Source organism: Canis lupus, chromosome 8 (assembly GCF_048164855.1).
Source record: "Canis lupus baileyi chromosome 8, mCanLup2.hap1, whole genome shotgun sequence".
Taxonomy (NCBI): Eukaryota; Metazoa; Chordata; class Mammalia; order Carnivora; family Canidae; genus Canis; species Canis lupus.
The window spans coordinates 52,153,689-52,167,993 of record NC_132845.1 but is presented as its reverse complement, the minus strand read 5'-3'; the positions used below and the strand labels follow the sequence as shown (position 1 = coordinate 52,167,993).

At 41.7% G+C, this 14,305-nt stretch overlaps 1 protein-coding gene and 1 long non-coding RNA gene across 7 annotated transcripts in view; one reads left to right on the top strand and one right to left on the bottom strand.

Annotated features, from left to right (window-relative positions):
* The window catches only part of IQCK (IQ motif containing K), a 132,107-nt gene that overhangs the window by 46,761 nt on the left and 71,041 nt on the right, over nt 1–14,305 (bottom strand). The window contains exon 8 of one of the 6 annotated variants that reach the window (XM_072835983.1): nt 7,554–7,707. The exons of the other annotated variants lie outside the window; for them this stretch is intronic. Within the exon in view, the coding sequence (XP_072692084.1) occupies nt 7,684–7,707 (24 nt within the window). The 3' untranslated portion in view covers nt 7,554–7,683. Of the gene's footprint in view, nt 1–7,553; nt 7,708–14,305 lie in introns of those variants that run through there. 6 annotated transcript variants of the gene reach the window in all.
* Nucleotides 1–14,305, top strand: part of LOC140638518 (uncharacterized) — a 59,305-nt gene that overhangs the window by 22,186 nt on the left and 22,814 nt on the right. The gene's annotated exons all lie outside the window — the stretch shown is intronic.

Sequence of the window (14,305 nt, the reverse complement as noted above, 5' to 3'; positions counted from 1 at the left end):
CAAGATTACTTTTTTTGGTTGGCATTTTTGTTGTCTTTTTTCACCTCTTTACTTCCAACTATTCTGGGTCATTTTGTATTACCTGTACCTCTAGCACGGAGGCAGATTACTTTTGAATCCAATCTGAAAAATCAGGGGAGAGCTCATTCTACTTACATTTATTGTGATCAGTAATCTATTTGTACTGATCTCGCTCATCTTGTTTTTTATCTATGTCTCTTATGTCTTTTTTTTTCCTTTCCTGATTTCTATTGCATTGGATTTTTGGATTCCATTTTTCTCTTCTATTGATTTGTTAGTTCTTATACCACTTTTTCGGAATATATTGCTATAATGTAACAAACAACTTAAAGTAAAAAAAGAGTCTGTCCAACCTCCTCCAAAGCAGTTACAGGACTTCAGAACAACTTTTTAACATTCCACTCTCAACTCTTCTATGATTACTGTCCAGTATTTGTTTCCTCTCATTTATCCCCCATTGGTGTGTGTATATATTTATATTATTTATGCAGATACAGTATACCTACATGTATGTACATGTGTGTGTATATGTGTGTGTATATATTTGTATATAGAATAGTCTATGTGTATTTGGATCCAGCAGCTTCCTCCTTTACCATTGTTTCTTGCATTCTGCTCCCACTCCTTCCTTGTGGATTCAATTTCCTTCTAACTCAAGTACATCATTTAGTAGTTCTTTCAGTGAGAAATGTGTTTGAAAATGTATTTAGCCCTTGCTCTTGCATGTTAATTTAGTGAGCATATACTTCTCCGCTGAATGTGACTTTCCCTTAGGGTTAGAAGAGAACACACTTAATCATTTTCTGGCTTATGTTACTGCTCATCAGAAGTCTTGATCCATCTCACTGTTCTTCTCTTGTAGGCAATCCTTCTTTCAAGAGAGCTTTAAGGCTTCTTCTTAGCTTCTGGCCTGCCACAGTTTCACCAGGTAGCACTTTGCTGTGGTTTTGTCCTTATTTACCTAGCTTGGGATTCACGTCTCTTTGGCTTTGGGATGTTCTTGCTCAGTAGTTCTGTCCACACTGCCTCTTCCCCACCCATTCTGTCCTTGCCCTCTGCAATTCCTATTAGACTTATGTTTGACCTTCTCATTCTTTGTCTCAACTACTTTCCCACATTTCCCACCTCTCTCTGCTGGCTGCCTTCTTTCTCCTGGATCTCCCTGGATAGCAATTACTCCTCCAGCTGCGTCTGTCTGCTATTTAACACACACCCAAAGTATGGTCCGTGGATCAGCACCATCAGCAGTACCTAGGATCTCATTAGACATGCAAAAATTCCTGGCTTCCACCTAAGACCTATTAAGTCAGAACTGAATAGAGAGGTGGGGCCAGGGGTCTGTATTTTAACAAACTCTCCAGATGGTCCTGATGCTTACTGAAGTTTCAGAAGCATGACTTTAGCCTATTCACTTAATTGTTTTCATTTTTATAGGTTGTACTTTGTTCTTTTTCAAATATGATTCCTTTTTTTTCTTATCACCCTGTTCTTTCAGTAAGGTTTGTATTCTTCAAAAAAAAATTTTTTTTAGGGGTGCATGGGTGGCTCAGATGGTTAAGCATCTGCCTTCAGCTCAGGTCATAATCTCCATGTCCTGGGATTGAGCCTCAGTCAGGCTCCTGGCTCAGAGATCATCTCCCTCTCCCTCTGCTTCTCCTCTCACTTGTGTTCTTTCTATCTCAAATGAATAAATAAAATCTTAAAAATAAATAATTTTTTTAGTAAATCTCTATAATCATCTTAAACATACTTATTTCATAGTCTCAAATTGCCATTCTTGAGGCCTTAGATTTTCTTACTGACTCCTCCCACCGCCTCCATTCCTTGTTGGTTTATTTTTTATTATGAGCTCATAGTCACTGAGGGCCTTAGTTCCAATTCTAAGTTTGCTCAGGTCTGAGGTCATGTTTTTTATCCAAGGGTCAAGACAAGTTTTGTGGGTTTTTTTAAAGTTCAGATTATAAATATTTTTGGCTTTATGGGCCAGTCTCTGTCCCAGTGATTCATTACAGCACAAAGGCCACCATAGACAATATGTTTTTTAAAAATGGGCATGGCTGTGTTGCAATAAACTAGATTTATAAAAACAGCCAGGGGGCCAAATTTGGTCCATGGACTATATATAGATTATCAACCCCTGCTCTCATCCTTGAGTGGGCATTAGAACGGGAGCCCTCAGTTTCCCTTAGTGTTCTTTACATCTTTCTGTATGAGTTATATACCATTATTGCTTTAAGACAATCCCCTGGGGCACCTGGGTGGCTCAGTGGTTGAGCATCTGCCTCCGGTTCAGGTTGTGATTCCGGGGATGTGGGATTGAGTCCCATATCAGGCTCCCCACAGGGAGCCTGCTTCTCCCTCTAAGTCTCTGCTTCTCTTGATGTGTCTCTCATGAATAAATCAATAATCTTAAAAAAAAAAAAAGACAATCCCTTAAACTTATCTGATGATATTGAAACCACTTAGGGCACTGGGTAAAAATAGACTCTTGGGCTCTTGCCTTTTAGGTTCTGATTCAATCTGTGTGACATGGAACGAACATGTTGGTGTGTTTAGCAAGAACTCCAGGTGATTCTAATGGTCTGAAAGCTTTGAAACTCTGCTTTAATGGAAGAGAACATGAAGAATGAACTTAGTGTTGGGAGACCTACTGCTTTACCATGTGTGCATTTTTCATCTCAGTTCTTACACGGTGCCATGTCGATGATTGCAAATTCTGAAAATCAGAATCAAGAAGGACAGCTTGGGCTATTTGTGTGCAGTCAGGAGACAGGATCTGTGTGACTCATGAACAGCAGCTGCTTTTTGGTGGGGTAGGCTCTTCAGTGCAGTTCCAGAAAGGCCTTCTCCCAGGAAGCCACACCTATTTTTTTTTTTACTGAAGTTCCTTTAATAATATAAAGTCATATCGCAGAACATACTTGGAAAAAGCGGAATTTCCCCCAATACCCTGATGATGACAGTTGAGATAAAGTTCATCCAACTTTTCTTGGTACATGTTTACCCAAATAATCAGGGAATGATTAAGTTGCAAAGGCATTTAAGGGATTCGATGAACTTTCCAATGATTTACAAATTACAACCAAGTGAATGATGCCAAAGACTGTATTATGGCGTAATGCTTTGATCTTTTTCTTACCACAGATACCCGGAACTGACATTTAGGTAGTTATAGCTGCCCAGATGTTTCTAATGTGCAGTCAAGGTTGAAAGCCACTGCTCTACAGTGTGGACAGTTAACCCCTCCACCAGCAGCTCTCAGAGTGTGGTTCCCAAACTAGCAGCATCAGCATCTCTTGAGAGCTAGTCTGAAATGTAAGTTCTCAGGCCCTATTCCAGTCCTACTGATTCAGATACTCTGGAGTTGGGACCCAGCAATCTGTGTGTTAACACAGCTTCCAGATAATCCTGACATAATCTTCAGTTTGAGAACTATTGCACTGTACCCCAGTGAATCACAGCTCACTGGATCCCTGACCCTTTGAAAACTATGCTATTCTTCTCATTAAATGGGGGAGTCTTCCCCCCAACTCTTTTGAATCTAAGTGAGCCTCATGACTTGGTTTGACTAAGAGAAGGTAACTGAAATGCTGCTGTGCAAGTTTCAGAGTCTAGCCTTCAAGTAGGCTTGATGCTTCCATTTTGGGAATGTTTCTTCCATAATGTAAAGAAACTGGTCTGACCCACTGGAGGATGACAGGCCAAGTGGAAGAGAACTGAAGGGCCCCAGACTTGGGCATGAGGCACCCCCTGGACCTTCCAGCTCAGCCCAGGAGATCATCTAGGCAGAGTACACCACCATGCTGCTAGAAAGGTCCATCATGGCCAAGAAGTGACCACTGAAGGGGGTGCAGATGAGGCTGGAGTGCCAGACCCAGAGTCCCAGCATGGAGTTGCGTGGAGACATCCCATCAACTGTGGGATATCCCCATGTAGCTCTCAAATGTTGTGTTCACCATTAAATGCACCAACTGAATGCAACCACATGAGTGAGTCAAGGAGAAATAGCAGAGGAACTACCCAGTTAACCTACAGGACTATGAAAAACAATCAATCACTATGGTTTAAGTCACTAAGATTTAGCAGTAGAAGGGATCAGATTACAGCTATACAGTTTACCCATAACTTTGCCTTCAAAGGAAATTGATTAGCCCTTTAAAGACAAAGACTCTAGAAAAGTTGTGAATTTGGCTGGTACTAGTTTCCAGGTACATCAGATACACCTCATACATATGGCTGGCTTCAGGGGCATTGCCCTGTGCAGTCACATTGTTTTAATACTCTGGCTGTCACCATCCAGAAATTCTTAAAGCTTTGAACAAGAGACCCAGCATTTGTATTTTACACTAGGCCTGTACATTCTGTAGCCAGTCCCACCAATACATAGTTTCTTGATTTACTCCTCACAACACCCTTCGAATTTGGTTTATCAGCTTTCATCACATATTTGGGATACATTGCAACTGAACAAATAAAAAGGAGAGTTTTGAAGACAGTCTGGCTAGTTGGCAAAGCATTTTCTGGGCATATTAAGAAAAATACGCTTGCAGATATAAGCTGGAGCATACTCAAGCACAGGACCAGGCAGAGGGAAGGGGAAGGGTCTGGCCTGGGAAGCCAGGCCCCAAGCAACCCAAACTCACTATTTATAGTGCTGTGGCCTATTTTGGCCTGCTGGATGGCCCTGAAAATTGCCCTGAGAACTGGGCCTGGGAACTGATGATGGAAATCAGGCACCTTTATTCTGGGGTATTGCTGGAATCATGCTGGGTGCAAAGATCTTTCTAATGAGCTCAAGGACATTTTGCAAAATGGGATCTCCTTTGATAGCATTTTCTTTAACAGGGAATTTTGAAAAATTAAGGCGAATCATCAGGAAATGATCAGGAATATTAGGGAAGAAAATGCATGGATCAGACCAAGTCAATAAAGAGCTAACTCTTACGAGGCCCTAATCATGTAACCATGTGTCAGGTGCTATGCTAAGCACCTGACATGCACCATTTCCTTTATACTCTCACATATAACCCAGTGAAGGCAGCACACTATTATTATTACCATTTACAAGAAAGAAAACAGAGGCTTAGGAAAATTAAGTCACAGGGTTGATAGCCAGGATTCAAACCTGCATCATGCACATGCATCTGCTACCAAGGCTGTCATCTATAGCTCTGCTTCTCAAACCTACACATGCAAAGACTTATCAGGGAATCTTGGTAAGATACAGATTCTGATTTGAGAGGTCTGGGGTGGGGCCTAGATGATTCCCCTGGTCTTTGAACCCCAATTTGAGTAGCAGGGATGTAGACATTATAAGTTTTCCTGCTTCTACTTCTATCCTCCTAGTTTGCTCTCTCTACAACAGCCTGAGTTATTGTTAGTTTCCCTTGCTGCATAATGAATAACCTTCCAAAATTTGGTGGCTCATAACAACAACGATGAACACTTATCTCACAGTTTCTGAGGCTCAGAAATCCAGGTGTGGCTGAACTGGGTGGTTTCAATTCAAGGTCTTTCATGAAGTTATAGCTAAGATGCTAGCTCCACCTGAGAAGGCTCACTCACATAGCTATGGGCTAGAGGTCTCCATTTCTTGTATGTGGGCATCTCTGTAGAGCTGCTTGCGATGGTGACATGGTAGCTGGTTTCTCTCAGCATGAATGACCCAAGGAAGAGAGAGAGAGAGAGAGAGAGAGAGAGAGATCGACACCAAGGCTGCAGTGTCTTTTAGAACCTAATCTGGGAAGTCGCACACGATTATTTCTGTCATATTCTATTAGTTACACATATCAACCCTGGTATAGTTGTGGGAAGGGATGCCCTAGGAATGTGAATACCAGGAGGTGAAGATCATTGGGGAGTCATCGTGGATGCTGGCTTGATGAAAACTAAGTGATAGCATGTCTTCATTGCTTCAGTGCTTCATTGATGTTGGTTGGGCTTGTCCACGTGACTCACTTTGGCCAGTGGAATGTGTGGGGAAGTGGCATGTCCCCAGGCTAGGCCTTAAGATTCATTACGAGTGTTTTTCTTCTTAACCCTTTGAGAGCTTTTGATCTCTGCTGTAAAAAGAGTTTGCCCTTGGTAGATTACTGATCTCAGTAGAATGACCAATCCTAGACAAAACTACATAGAACTCAACAGCCTTGATCCAAGTGTAGTCAAACCCAACCTAGAACAACTGAAACCTGGCTGACCTATAAGCATGTGAAGAGACTATAAATGTATGTTGTAAGCCACTGAGCTTGGGAATGGTTTGTTAAGTACATTATTGTGACAATTGCTAGCTGATACACTTCTTGGCATTATATTACATATTTATTTATATCTGTTTATAGTCTATTGCAATAATGCAAGCTCCATGAGGGCGAGGACTTTGTCTTACTCCTTGTAGTATGCCCAGCATCTAGATCAATGCCTACCTGCCACATAATAAGTCCCCAATAAATACTAGTGAATGAATATCAGTGAATGAATTGATCTACTGTGGAGCATGCTTGCTTAACCGCTATGCTATACTGCCTTCAAGTTAGCCTAAAAAATTGCAAAGTATTAAAAAAACAATGGTCTTGAACAGGAGTTCTAGGCAGCATATCCTTTACAAAGAAAATGTGACTCGCACCAAGTTGTCTGCCATTGTCTTTGTGCCAGTTGCCATTCCTCCTCACCTGGGCCATATCAGAAGTCATCCAGAAATGACAACCAACCCCTCCCTGAGAACGGAAGTGCTGCTTTAAATGACACCGGCTCACCTGGCTGGGCAGCTGTCCCCAGAGGGAAGCCAGAGAGATAGCTAATGACACATACAAAGGGAGGAAATGCACCCCCACCCCTGCCTCCAACAGCTGCACCAGGAGACACCCCTCTCTGGAAAGGAGGAAGAGGAAGTCAAGAAAGCAGTAAAGCTGACCAACAATCCAGGGAAGCCAACCCTCACAAGAAAGCAGAAGGAAAAAGGCTGCCCCTTAAGTCACTAATTATTGAACTTGCTGAGGAAATAGAAATCAGTACCGATTCCTAAAGTTTTCCTTGGTCTTGCCACCTCAGGGCTCACTTTGTGTTGGGAGTATTTTGAAGGAGCAAGTGCTTGGCCAAATTCCTACCTACCAACTACATTAGTAGTGTGTCTTTCCTTCAAATACAAATGCTCAGGCTAGATCTACGTGTGCTTATGTGGAAAGCTATCCTCAATGCTAAATGAAAGGCAGGATGCAGGCTATAGAGTGTGAGCCCATACTTCTAAAACATATATCCTATGTTTATAAAAAACACAACATAATATATATGTACTTAATGTTCATATATACAGAAGAAAAACACTAAAAAGATACACACCAAGCTGTTAACAATGTTTTTGCCTGTGAAACAGGAATGGAGAATTCCACGTTTAACTTTAAAGTAGTTGTTATGGGCTGAATGTGTTTTCCTCAAAATTCATATGTTGAATCCCTAACCCCCAATGTGACACTTAGGGGATGGTAATTAGATGAGCTCACCAGGGTAGGATCCTCATGATGGGATTAGTACCCTCATAAGAAGAAATCAGAGAGCTTGTTCTTTCTCTCTCTCTCTCTCTGCCATGGGTGGACACAGCAAGAAGGCAGCCATCTGCAAGCCAGGAAGAGTGCTCTTTGCCAGACACTGAATGTGCCATCACCTTGATCATGAGCCTCCCAGCCTCCAGAACTGTAAGAAATAAATGTTGCTTAAGCAACAGCTTAAGTCACCCAGCCTGTGGCATTCTGTTATAGCATCCCCAAGCTAAGACATTATTTCTATACTGTTTGGTTTTTGTTTACAATTAATATCTGCTATTTTACAATAAAAATATCAATGAAAGACCTTTTTTCACACAAAGATGGCCATTCTTTTCCAGACCTTTTTGCATACAAAGACGGCCATTCTTTTCCAGACCCAAAGTGACATGATGCTCCTTGCAATATGTTCTGAGGTGGCCAGATGTGGTTATAAAATGACCTCTCGTTTCATATGATGTTTGCCAGTGACAAGGGGCCCTCCTCTCACTTGCTCTGAGGCAAGGACTGGATCAGGGGCTGCTCTGTAATTGTATCCTTGGCGCCACGCCTCTGCTTGCCTTGTCCATTTAGTTACATCAGTGTTTACTTTTTTTGCAAATGTGCTGACTTAACCCATTGGGGAGAAGATCACGGTCTATAGCCAGCCATGCCCGGTTCTGCCCACATCCTCAGTGTCTGAGAAAGGCATGTGTTTTTTCCACCTCTCATCTCTATTTGTTTGTTGGTGTCCCAATTACTCTTATACATCAAGCAATCATCTAATAGCACACATAAAATTGACAGAAAAACATTGCTCTTTCCATTTGCTCTTGAAAACCTCTGTCATTTGTTTAAGAAAGAGAAGCTCTGGTACTCTTCAAATAGGAAAGACACTGATAGATCATTACATCCATATTGATACCATTCATTTCTTTGCTTTTTCATGGGTTGCCACTGGAAAATATTTTTATCCTTATGATAATCTGGTGAGCTAGACTGGGCAATATCATTATTCTCAACTTAAAGAGAAAGAAATTGAGATTCCAAGTGCAGTGATTTGTCCTGGATCATCCAACTGGTATGTTGGTGGGTCTTAAACCTGGCTGCATGTTAGTGTCACCTGGGGGGGGGGGAGGTGTCTTTTAAAACTGCCCATCTTTTATTCTCATCCTGACCAGCTCAACAAGAATTTCAGGGGAATGAGGCCTTATTTTTCAGGGGCACCTGGGTGGCTCAGTGGTTGAGTGTCTACCTTTGGCTCAGGTGGTGATCCCGGGGTCCAGGGACTGAGTCCCACATTAGGCTCCTGGAGCCGGCTTCTCCCTCTGCCAATGTCTCTGCCTCTCTCTGTGTGTTTCTTTCATGAATGAGTGAATGAATGAATTAATGAATAAATAAATAAATAAATAAATAAATAAATAAATAAATAAATAAATCTGTTATAAAAAAGAGTAAAATCTTTCCTAGGATGACCCTGATAAACAACAAGGCTTAAAACCACTGCAATCTGTAGTTATAAATAAGCCAGTCTTCTATTAAACTCACATGTGCTAATTCATCACCAAGATTAAGAATTCACTCTTATTGGGGTGCTATAGTGGAATGCTGCTTAACAATAAAAAGGAAGGGCCTACTGAAATACTCAACCACATGGAAGAACTCAAATGCATCAGGTCCAGTGAAGGAAGCAAGACACAAAGGCTATGTTTTTTATGATTTCACTTATCTGACATTCTGGAAGAGGCAGAACCAGAAGAACAGAAATGGATCAGTGAGTGTCAGAGGCTGATGGTGGGGGCAGGGGTTAACTACAGAGGGGCAGCCTGAGGGAATTTAGGGAGATGATATAAATGTTTCTATGCCTCGATTATAGGGGTAATTATACCGTATGCATTTGTCAAAATTGAAAAACTATACACTACGATGGGTAAATTTTACTGTAACGTATATCTTGATAAGCCTCATTAAAACATGCACGGGGCAGCCTGGGTGACTCAGCGGTTTAGCGGTTTAGCGCCGCCTTCAGCCTAAGGCCTGATCCTGGGGACCCTGGATCAAGTTCCACATGAGACTCCCTGCATGGAGCCTGCTTCTCCCTCTGCCTGTGTCTCTGGCTCTCTCTCTCTCTCTCTCTCTCTCTGTGTCTCTCATGAATGAATAAATAAAATCTTAAAACACATGCACACACTTGGGGCACCTGGGTGGCTCAGTTGATTAAGCATCTGACTCTTGAATTCAGCTCAGGTTATGATCTCAGGGTCGTGAGATTGAGCCCCATGTTGGGCTCTGTGCTGGGCATGGAGTCTGCTTAAGATTCTCTTTCTCCCTCTCCCTTTGCCCCTGCCTGCCACTGTCTTTCTCTCTCTTTAAAAAACAAAAACAAACCAAAAAAATATGTGCACACACAAAATGAGATATTATTACACACCCACTAAAATGGCTAATTAAAAAGACTGACCATACCAAGTACTGGTAAGGACACAGAGCAATGAGAACTCTTATACATTTCTAGTAGGAATGCAAAACAGTTTTGTTTTGTTTTAAAAGAGAGAGATGGGGTTCTGAGGACAGTCAGACCTGGACTTAAAACTGTGTGATGTTGGGCAAGTCAGTTAGGGTTTCTAAGCCCTCATTGGTTCATCTACACGTGAGATAATAGTAGTATACACTTGCCTACTTTATAGGATCAGCATAAAGGAGATAATTCTTGTAAAAATGGTTAGTTCAGTGCCTGGCACATAGCAAGTAGCCACAAATACTAGGTTTTGCAATTCTTTTTTTTCTTTTTTTTTTTAGAATTTTTTTTTTAAGATTTTATTTATTTATCTGAAAGACAGAGACAGAACATGAGCAAGGAAGAGAAGCAGACTCTCCACTGAGCAGGAAGTCCAATGCCAGGATCAATCCCAGAACCCTGAGATCATGACCCAATGTCTGAGCCACCCAGATGCCCCTATTTATTTATTTTGAGAAAGAGTGAGAGAGTGTGTGCACATGAGCAGGGGAAGGGGCAGAGGGAAAGGGAAAGAATCTCAAGGAGACTCCCTGCCTAATGGCGAGACTGATTTGGGACTCAATCCCATGACCCTGAGATCATGACCTGAGCTGAAATCAATAGTCGGCTGCTTAACCAACTGAGCCACCCAGGAGCCCCTAGATTTTGCTATTCTTACTATTATTATCATTCTTCTTGTTATCACCGCTTCCAAGCTCATCAAGGGACAGATGAGCTCTGTTTGTAAAGCACCCAGCACTGTTCTTGGCGAGTAGAAGATCCTCAATACAAGTTTGTCAAATGAAAGAATGAACAAATGGGGTCACACATCAATGCAAGGTGTAAGGCCTCTATTTGAGTGGAATTGGCAGAAGGGTTGACAGCAGCCATCCTTGGGAGCATTCCACTTTACATGTTAGAGGTCTAACATCAGGATCCTCAGCCTAAAACCAAGACCTTTACAATGTTGAGAAGTTCCAGAGTTTATGTGTTTGTGTGTTTAAGATTTTATTTATTTATTTGAGAGAGAGAAAGAGAGAGAGAGCACAAGCAACTGGAGCGGCAGGCAGAGGTAGAGGGAAAAGCAGACTCCCCACTGAGCAAGGAGACCAATGCTGGCCTGGATCCCAGGACCTCGAGATCATGACCTGAGCCAAAGGTAGGTCTGAGCCACTAAGAAGTTCAGGATTTTTATTCCACTTGATCACTGGAACATGTATAGGTGGCTTTGACTTCCCTAACAGCTTATAAACATTCTCCATGTGTTAGAAAATGTTCAAAATCAATTTCACTATGTAAGACTCACAAATACTCCCAAGAGAGCCTGAAGGAAAGGGCTCTTTGGGATTCCATCTTTTGGTGGGGAGGTAAGGTGAAATGGACCAAAACTAAATCCATGGGCCAGTAAACACCAAGGAGATTCCGCAAGAAGATAAACCTTTCCATGTGGAGCTCCCACTAGAGGAATCTGGGGCAGAGATTGCTTATCAAATCACAAAGGTCATGACCAGCCCCTCTGAGGCTATCAAGAGATGGCTGTGCATCAAGAGGAAAACCGGGGGGTAATTTGATGCGGTGCCCCATTTTTAGCATTCCTTTTGCACAATACAATGTCTGACTTTTGCTGGCAAAGTCTGCCCACCTGCCAGCAGATATCAGCGCTTGGAAGAGAGATTCCAAACGAAGAAAATCTTTTCTGTCCAAGACTCAGATGTACTAAAGATACCCAAGTAGCCTTCAGCTGACACTCTCCTTTCAAGCCAGCTTGGGGGAATTGTAATTTCCCATAGCACACTTCATTTCTTCGCATTACAAAGCTTGGTACAGAGGTGGTTCCTGAAGGCCAAGGCTAAAATGGTTACACTTTCTCAAGTGTAATCTCTAGGGGATTAACAAGCACAGCTGTTGAGTTCAAGGATCCTGGTACAAAAGCATCTCCCTGCAAAAATCCATGTTTAAGCACCTGTGTAAATCCCAGAGAAGGGTTCTTAAAATGAAACAAAAACAGTTTGTTCTTTATTTTCAAATGCTCTCATTAAAGAGATCATTTAAGAGATTCAGTTATTCACTAAAATATTCATTACATACAGACAGTGTTCTAGGGGCTGGGGATATGGGATGAACAAGTCAAGCAACCTCTACCCCTTCTGGAGCTCACGTTCCAGTCAGGGTGACAGGCGACAGACAAACAAGTGACTGTCCAATATAATGTCAGGTCATTGGTAAGTGATAGACAATAGAGCACAATGAGAGGCTGGAGAGTGATGAGTGGGTGCTGTTTTAGAAAGAGTGACCAGGGGACACCTGGGTGGCTCAGTGGTTGAGCGTCTACCTTTGGCTCAGGTCGTGATCCCGGGGTCCTGGGATCATCTCTTGCTTTTCCTTCTTTTTTTATTGTGGTAAAATACACATAACATAAAATTTACCACCTTAGCCATTTTTTAAAAAAGATTTCATTCACCCATTTGACACAGCAAGAGAGCACAAGCAGGAGGAGCGACAGGCAAAGGGAGAGGTAGAAGCAGGATCCCCACTGAGCAGGGAGCCAGACTTGGGACTGGATCCCAGGACCCTGAGATCCTTACCTGAGCTGAAGGCAGATGCTTAACGGACTGAGCCACCCAGGCACCCTCCACCTTAACTATTTTAAGCATACAGTCCAGTGGTATTAAGTCCATTCACACAGTTGTAAAAACATCACCAGCATCCTTCCCCAGGGCTTTTTGCATCTTGTAACACTGAAACTTTGTAACCACTGAACACTAACTCCCTATTTAACCTCTCCCCAGCCCTTAGCACCCACCCTTATGCTTTCTGTCTTTATGAGTCTTCACCATTCCAAGTACCTCATCCAGGTGGATTCATGCACTATTGGTCTTTTTGTGACTGGCTTATTTCACTTAGTCTTATCCATGTTGTAGCATATTACAGATTTCTTTCCTTTTTAAGGCTGAATAATATTACATTGCATTTATATACCACATTTTCCTTCTCCATTTATGCATCGATGGACACTTGAGGTGCTTCCATGTTTTAGATAGTGCCAATAATGGCTATGCTAAACAAATATCTATTTGAGACCCCACTTTCCATTCTTCTGGAACACACACCGTTTTTTATTTAGAATCTTCAGAATGCTCTGAAGAGAGAGATGCCAATATTTCTCCCCTGCCTTTTAAACTGTCAGCTGATCCAATAGGTTTTCTCTAATGAAGTCTAACACATGTGCTGTGAAAGGCTTTCTTTGTTCATGATATCAAACTGTTCTCCAAATAACTTATGGTCTGTTGTTTCTCGTTAATTAAGACTGTAACAGGAGAGCTATACACAAAATAATCAAAGCTCCTTGCAACCTAAAATATTATTTGAACATAAATATCTAGTTCCTTTCTAAGCACACACACACACACACACACACACACAGCCCTAAAAAGGCTCAGGAATAATAGTGTAATGAGGCCAAATTTGGACTAAAGAAGAAAAGAATACAAAAAGTATCATGGTACCCAGAAATCAGTGGCATTTCTATACACTAACAATGAGACTGAAGAAAGAGAAATTAAGGAGTCAATCCAATTTATAATTGCACCCAAAAGCATAAGATACCTAGGAATAAACCTAACCAAAGTAGTAAAGGATCTATACCCTAAAAACTACAGAACACTTCTGAAAGAAATTGAGGAAGACACAAAGAGATGGAAAAATATTCCATGCTCATGGATTGGAAGAATTAATATTGTGAAAATGTCCATGCTACCCAGGGCAATTTACACATTTAATGCAATCCCTATCAAAATACCATGGACTTTCTTCAGAGAGTTGGAACAAATTATCTTAAGATTTGTGTGGAATCAGAAAAGACTCCGAATAGCCAGCGGAATCTTAAAAAAGAAAACCATAGCTGGGGGCATCACAATGCCAGATTTCAGGTTGTACTACAAAGCTGTGGTCATCAAGACAATGAGGTGCTGGCACAAAAACAGACATATAGATCAATGGAACAGAATAGAGAATCCAGAAATGGGCCCTCAACCCTATGGTCAACTAATATTGGACAAAGCAGGAAAGACTATCCACTGGAAAAAAAGACAGTCTCTTCAATAAATGGTGCTGGGAAAATTGGACAGCCACAAGCAGAAGAATGAAACTAGACCACTCTCTTTCACCATACACAAAGATAAACTCAAAATGGATGAAAGATCTAAATGTGAGACAAAATTCCATCAAAATCCTAGAGAAGGACACAGGCAACACCCTTTTTGAACTTGGTCAC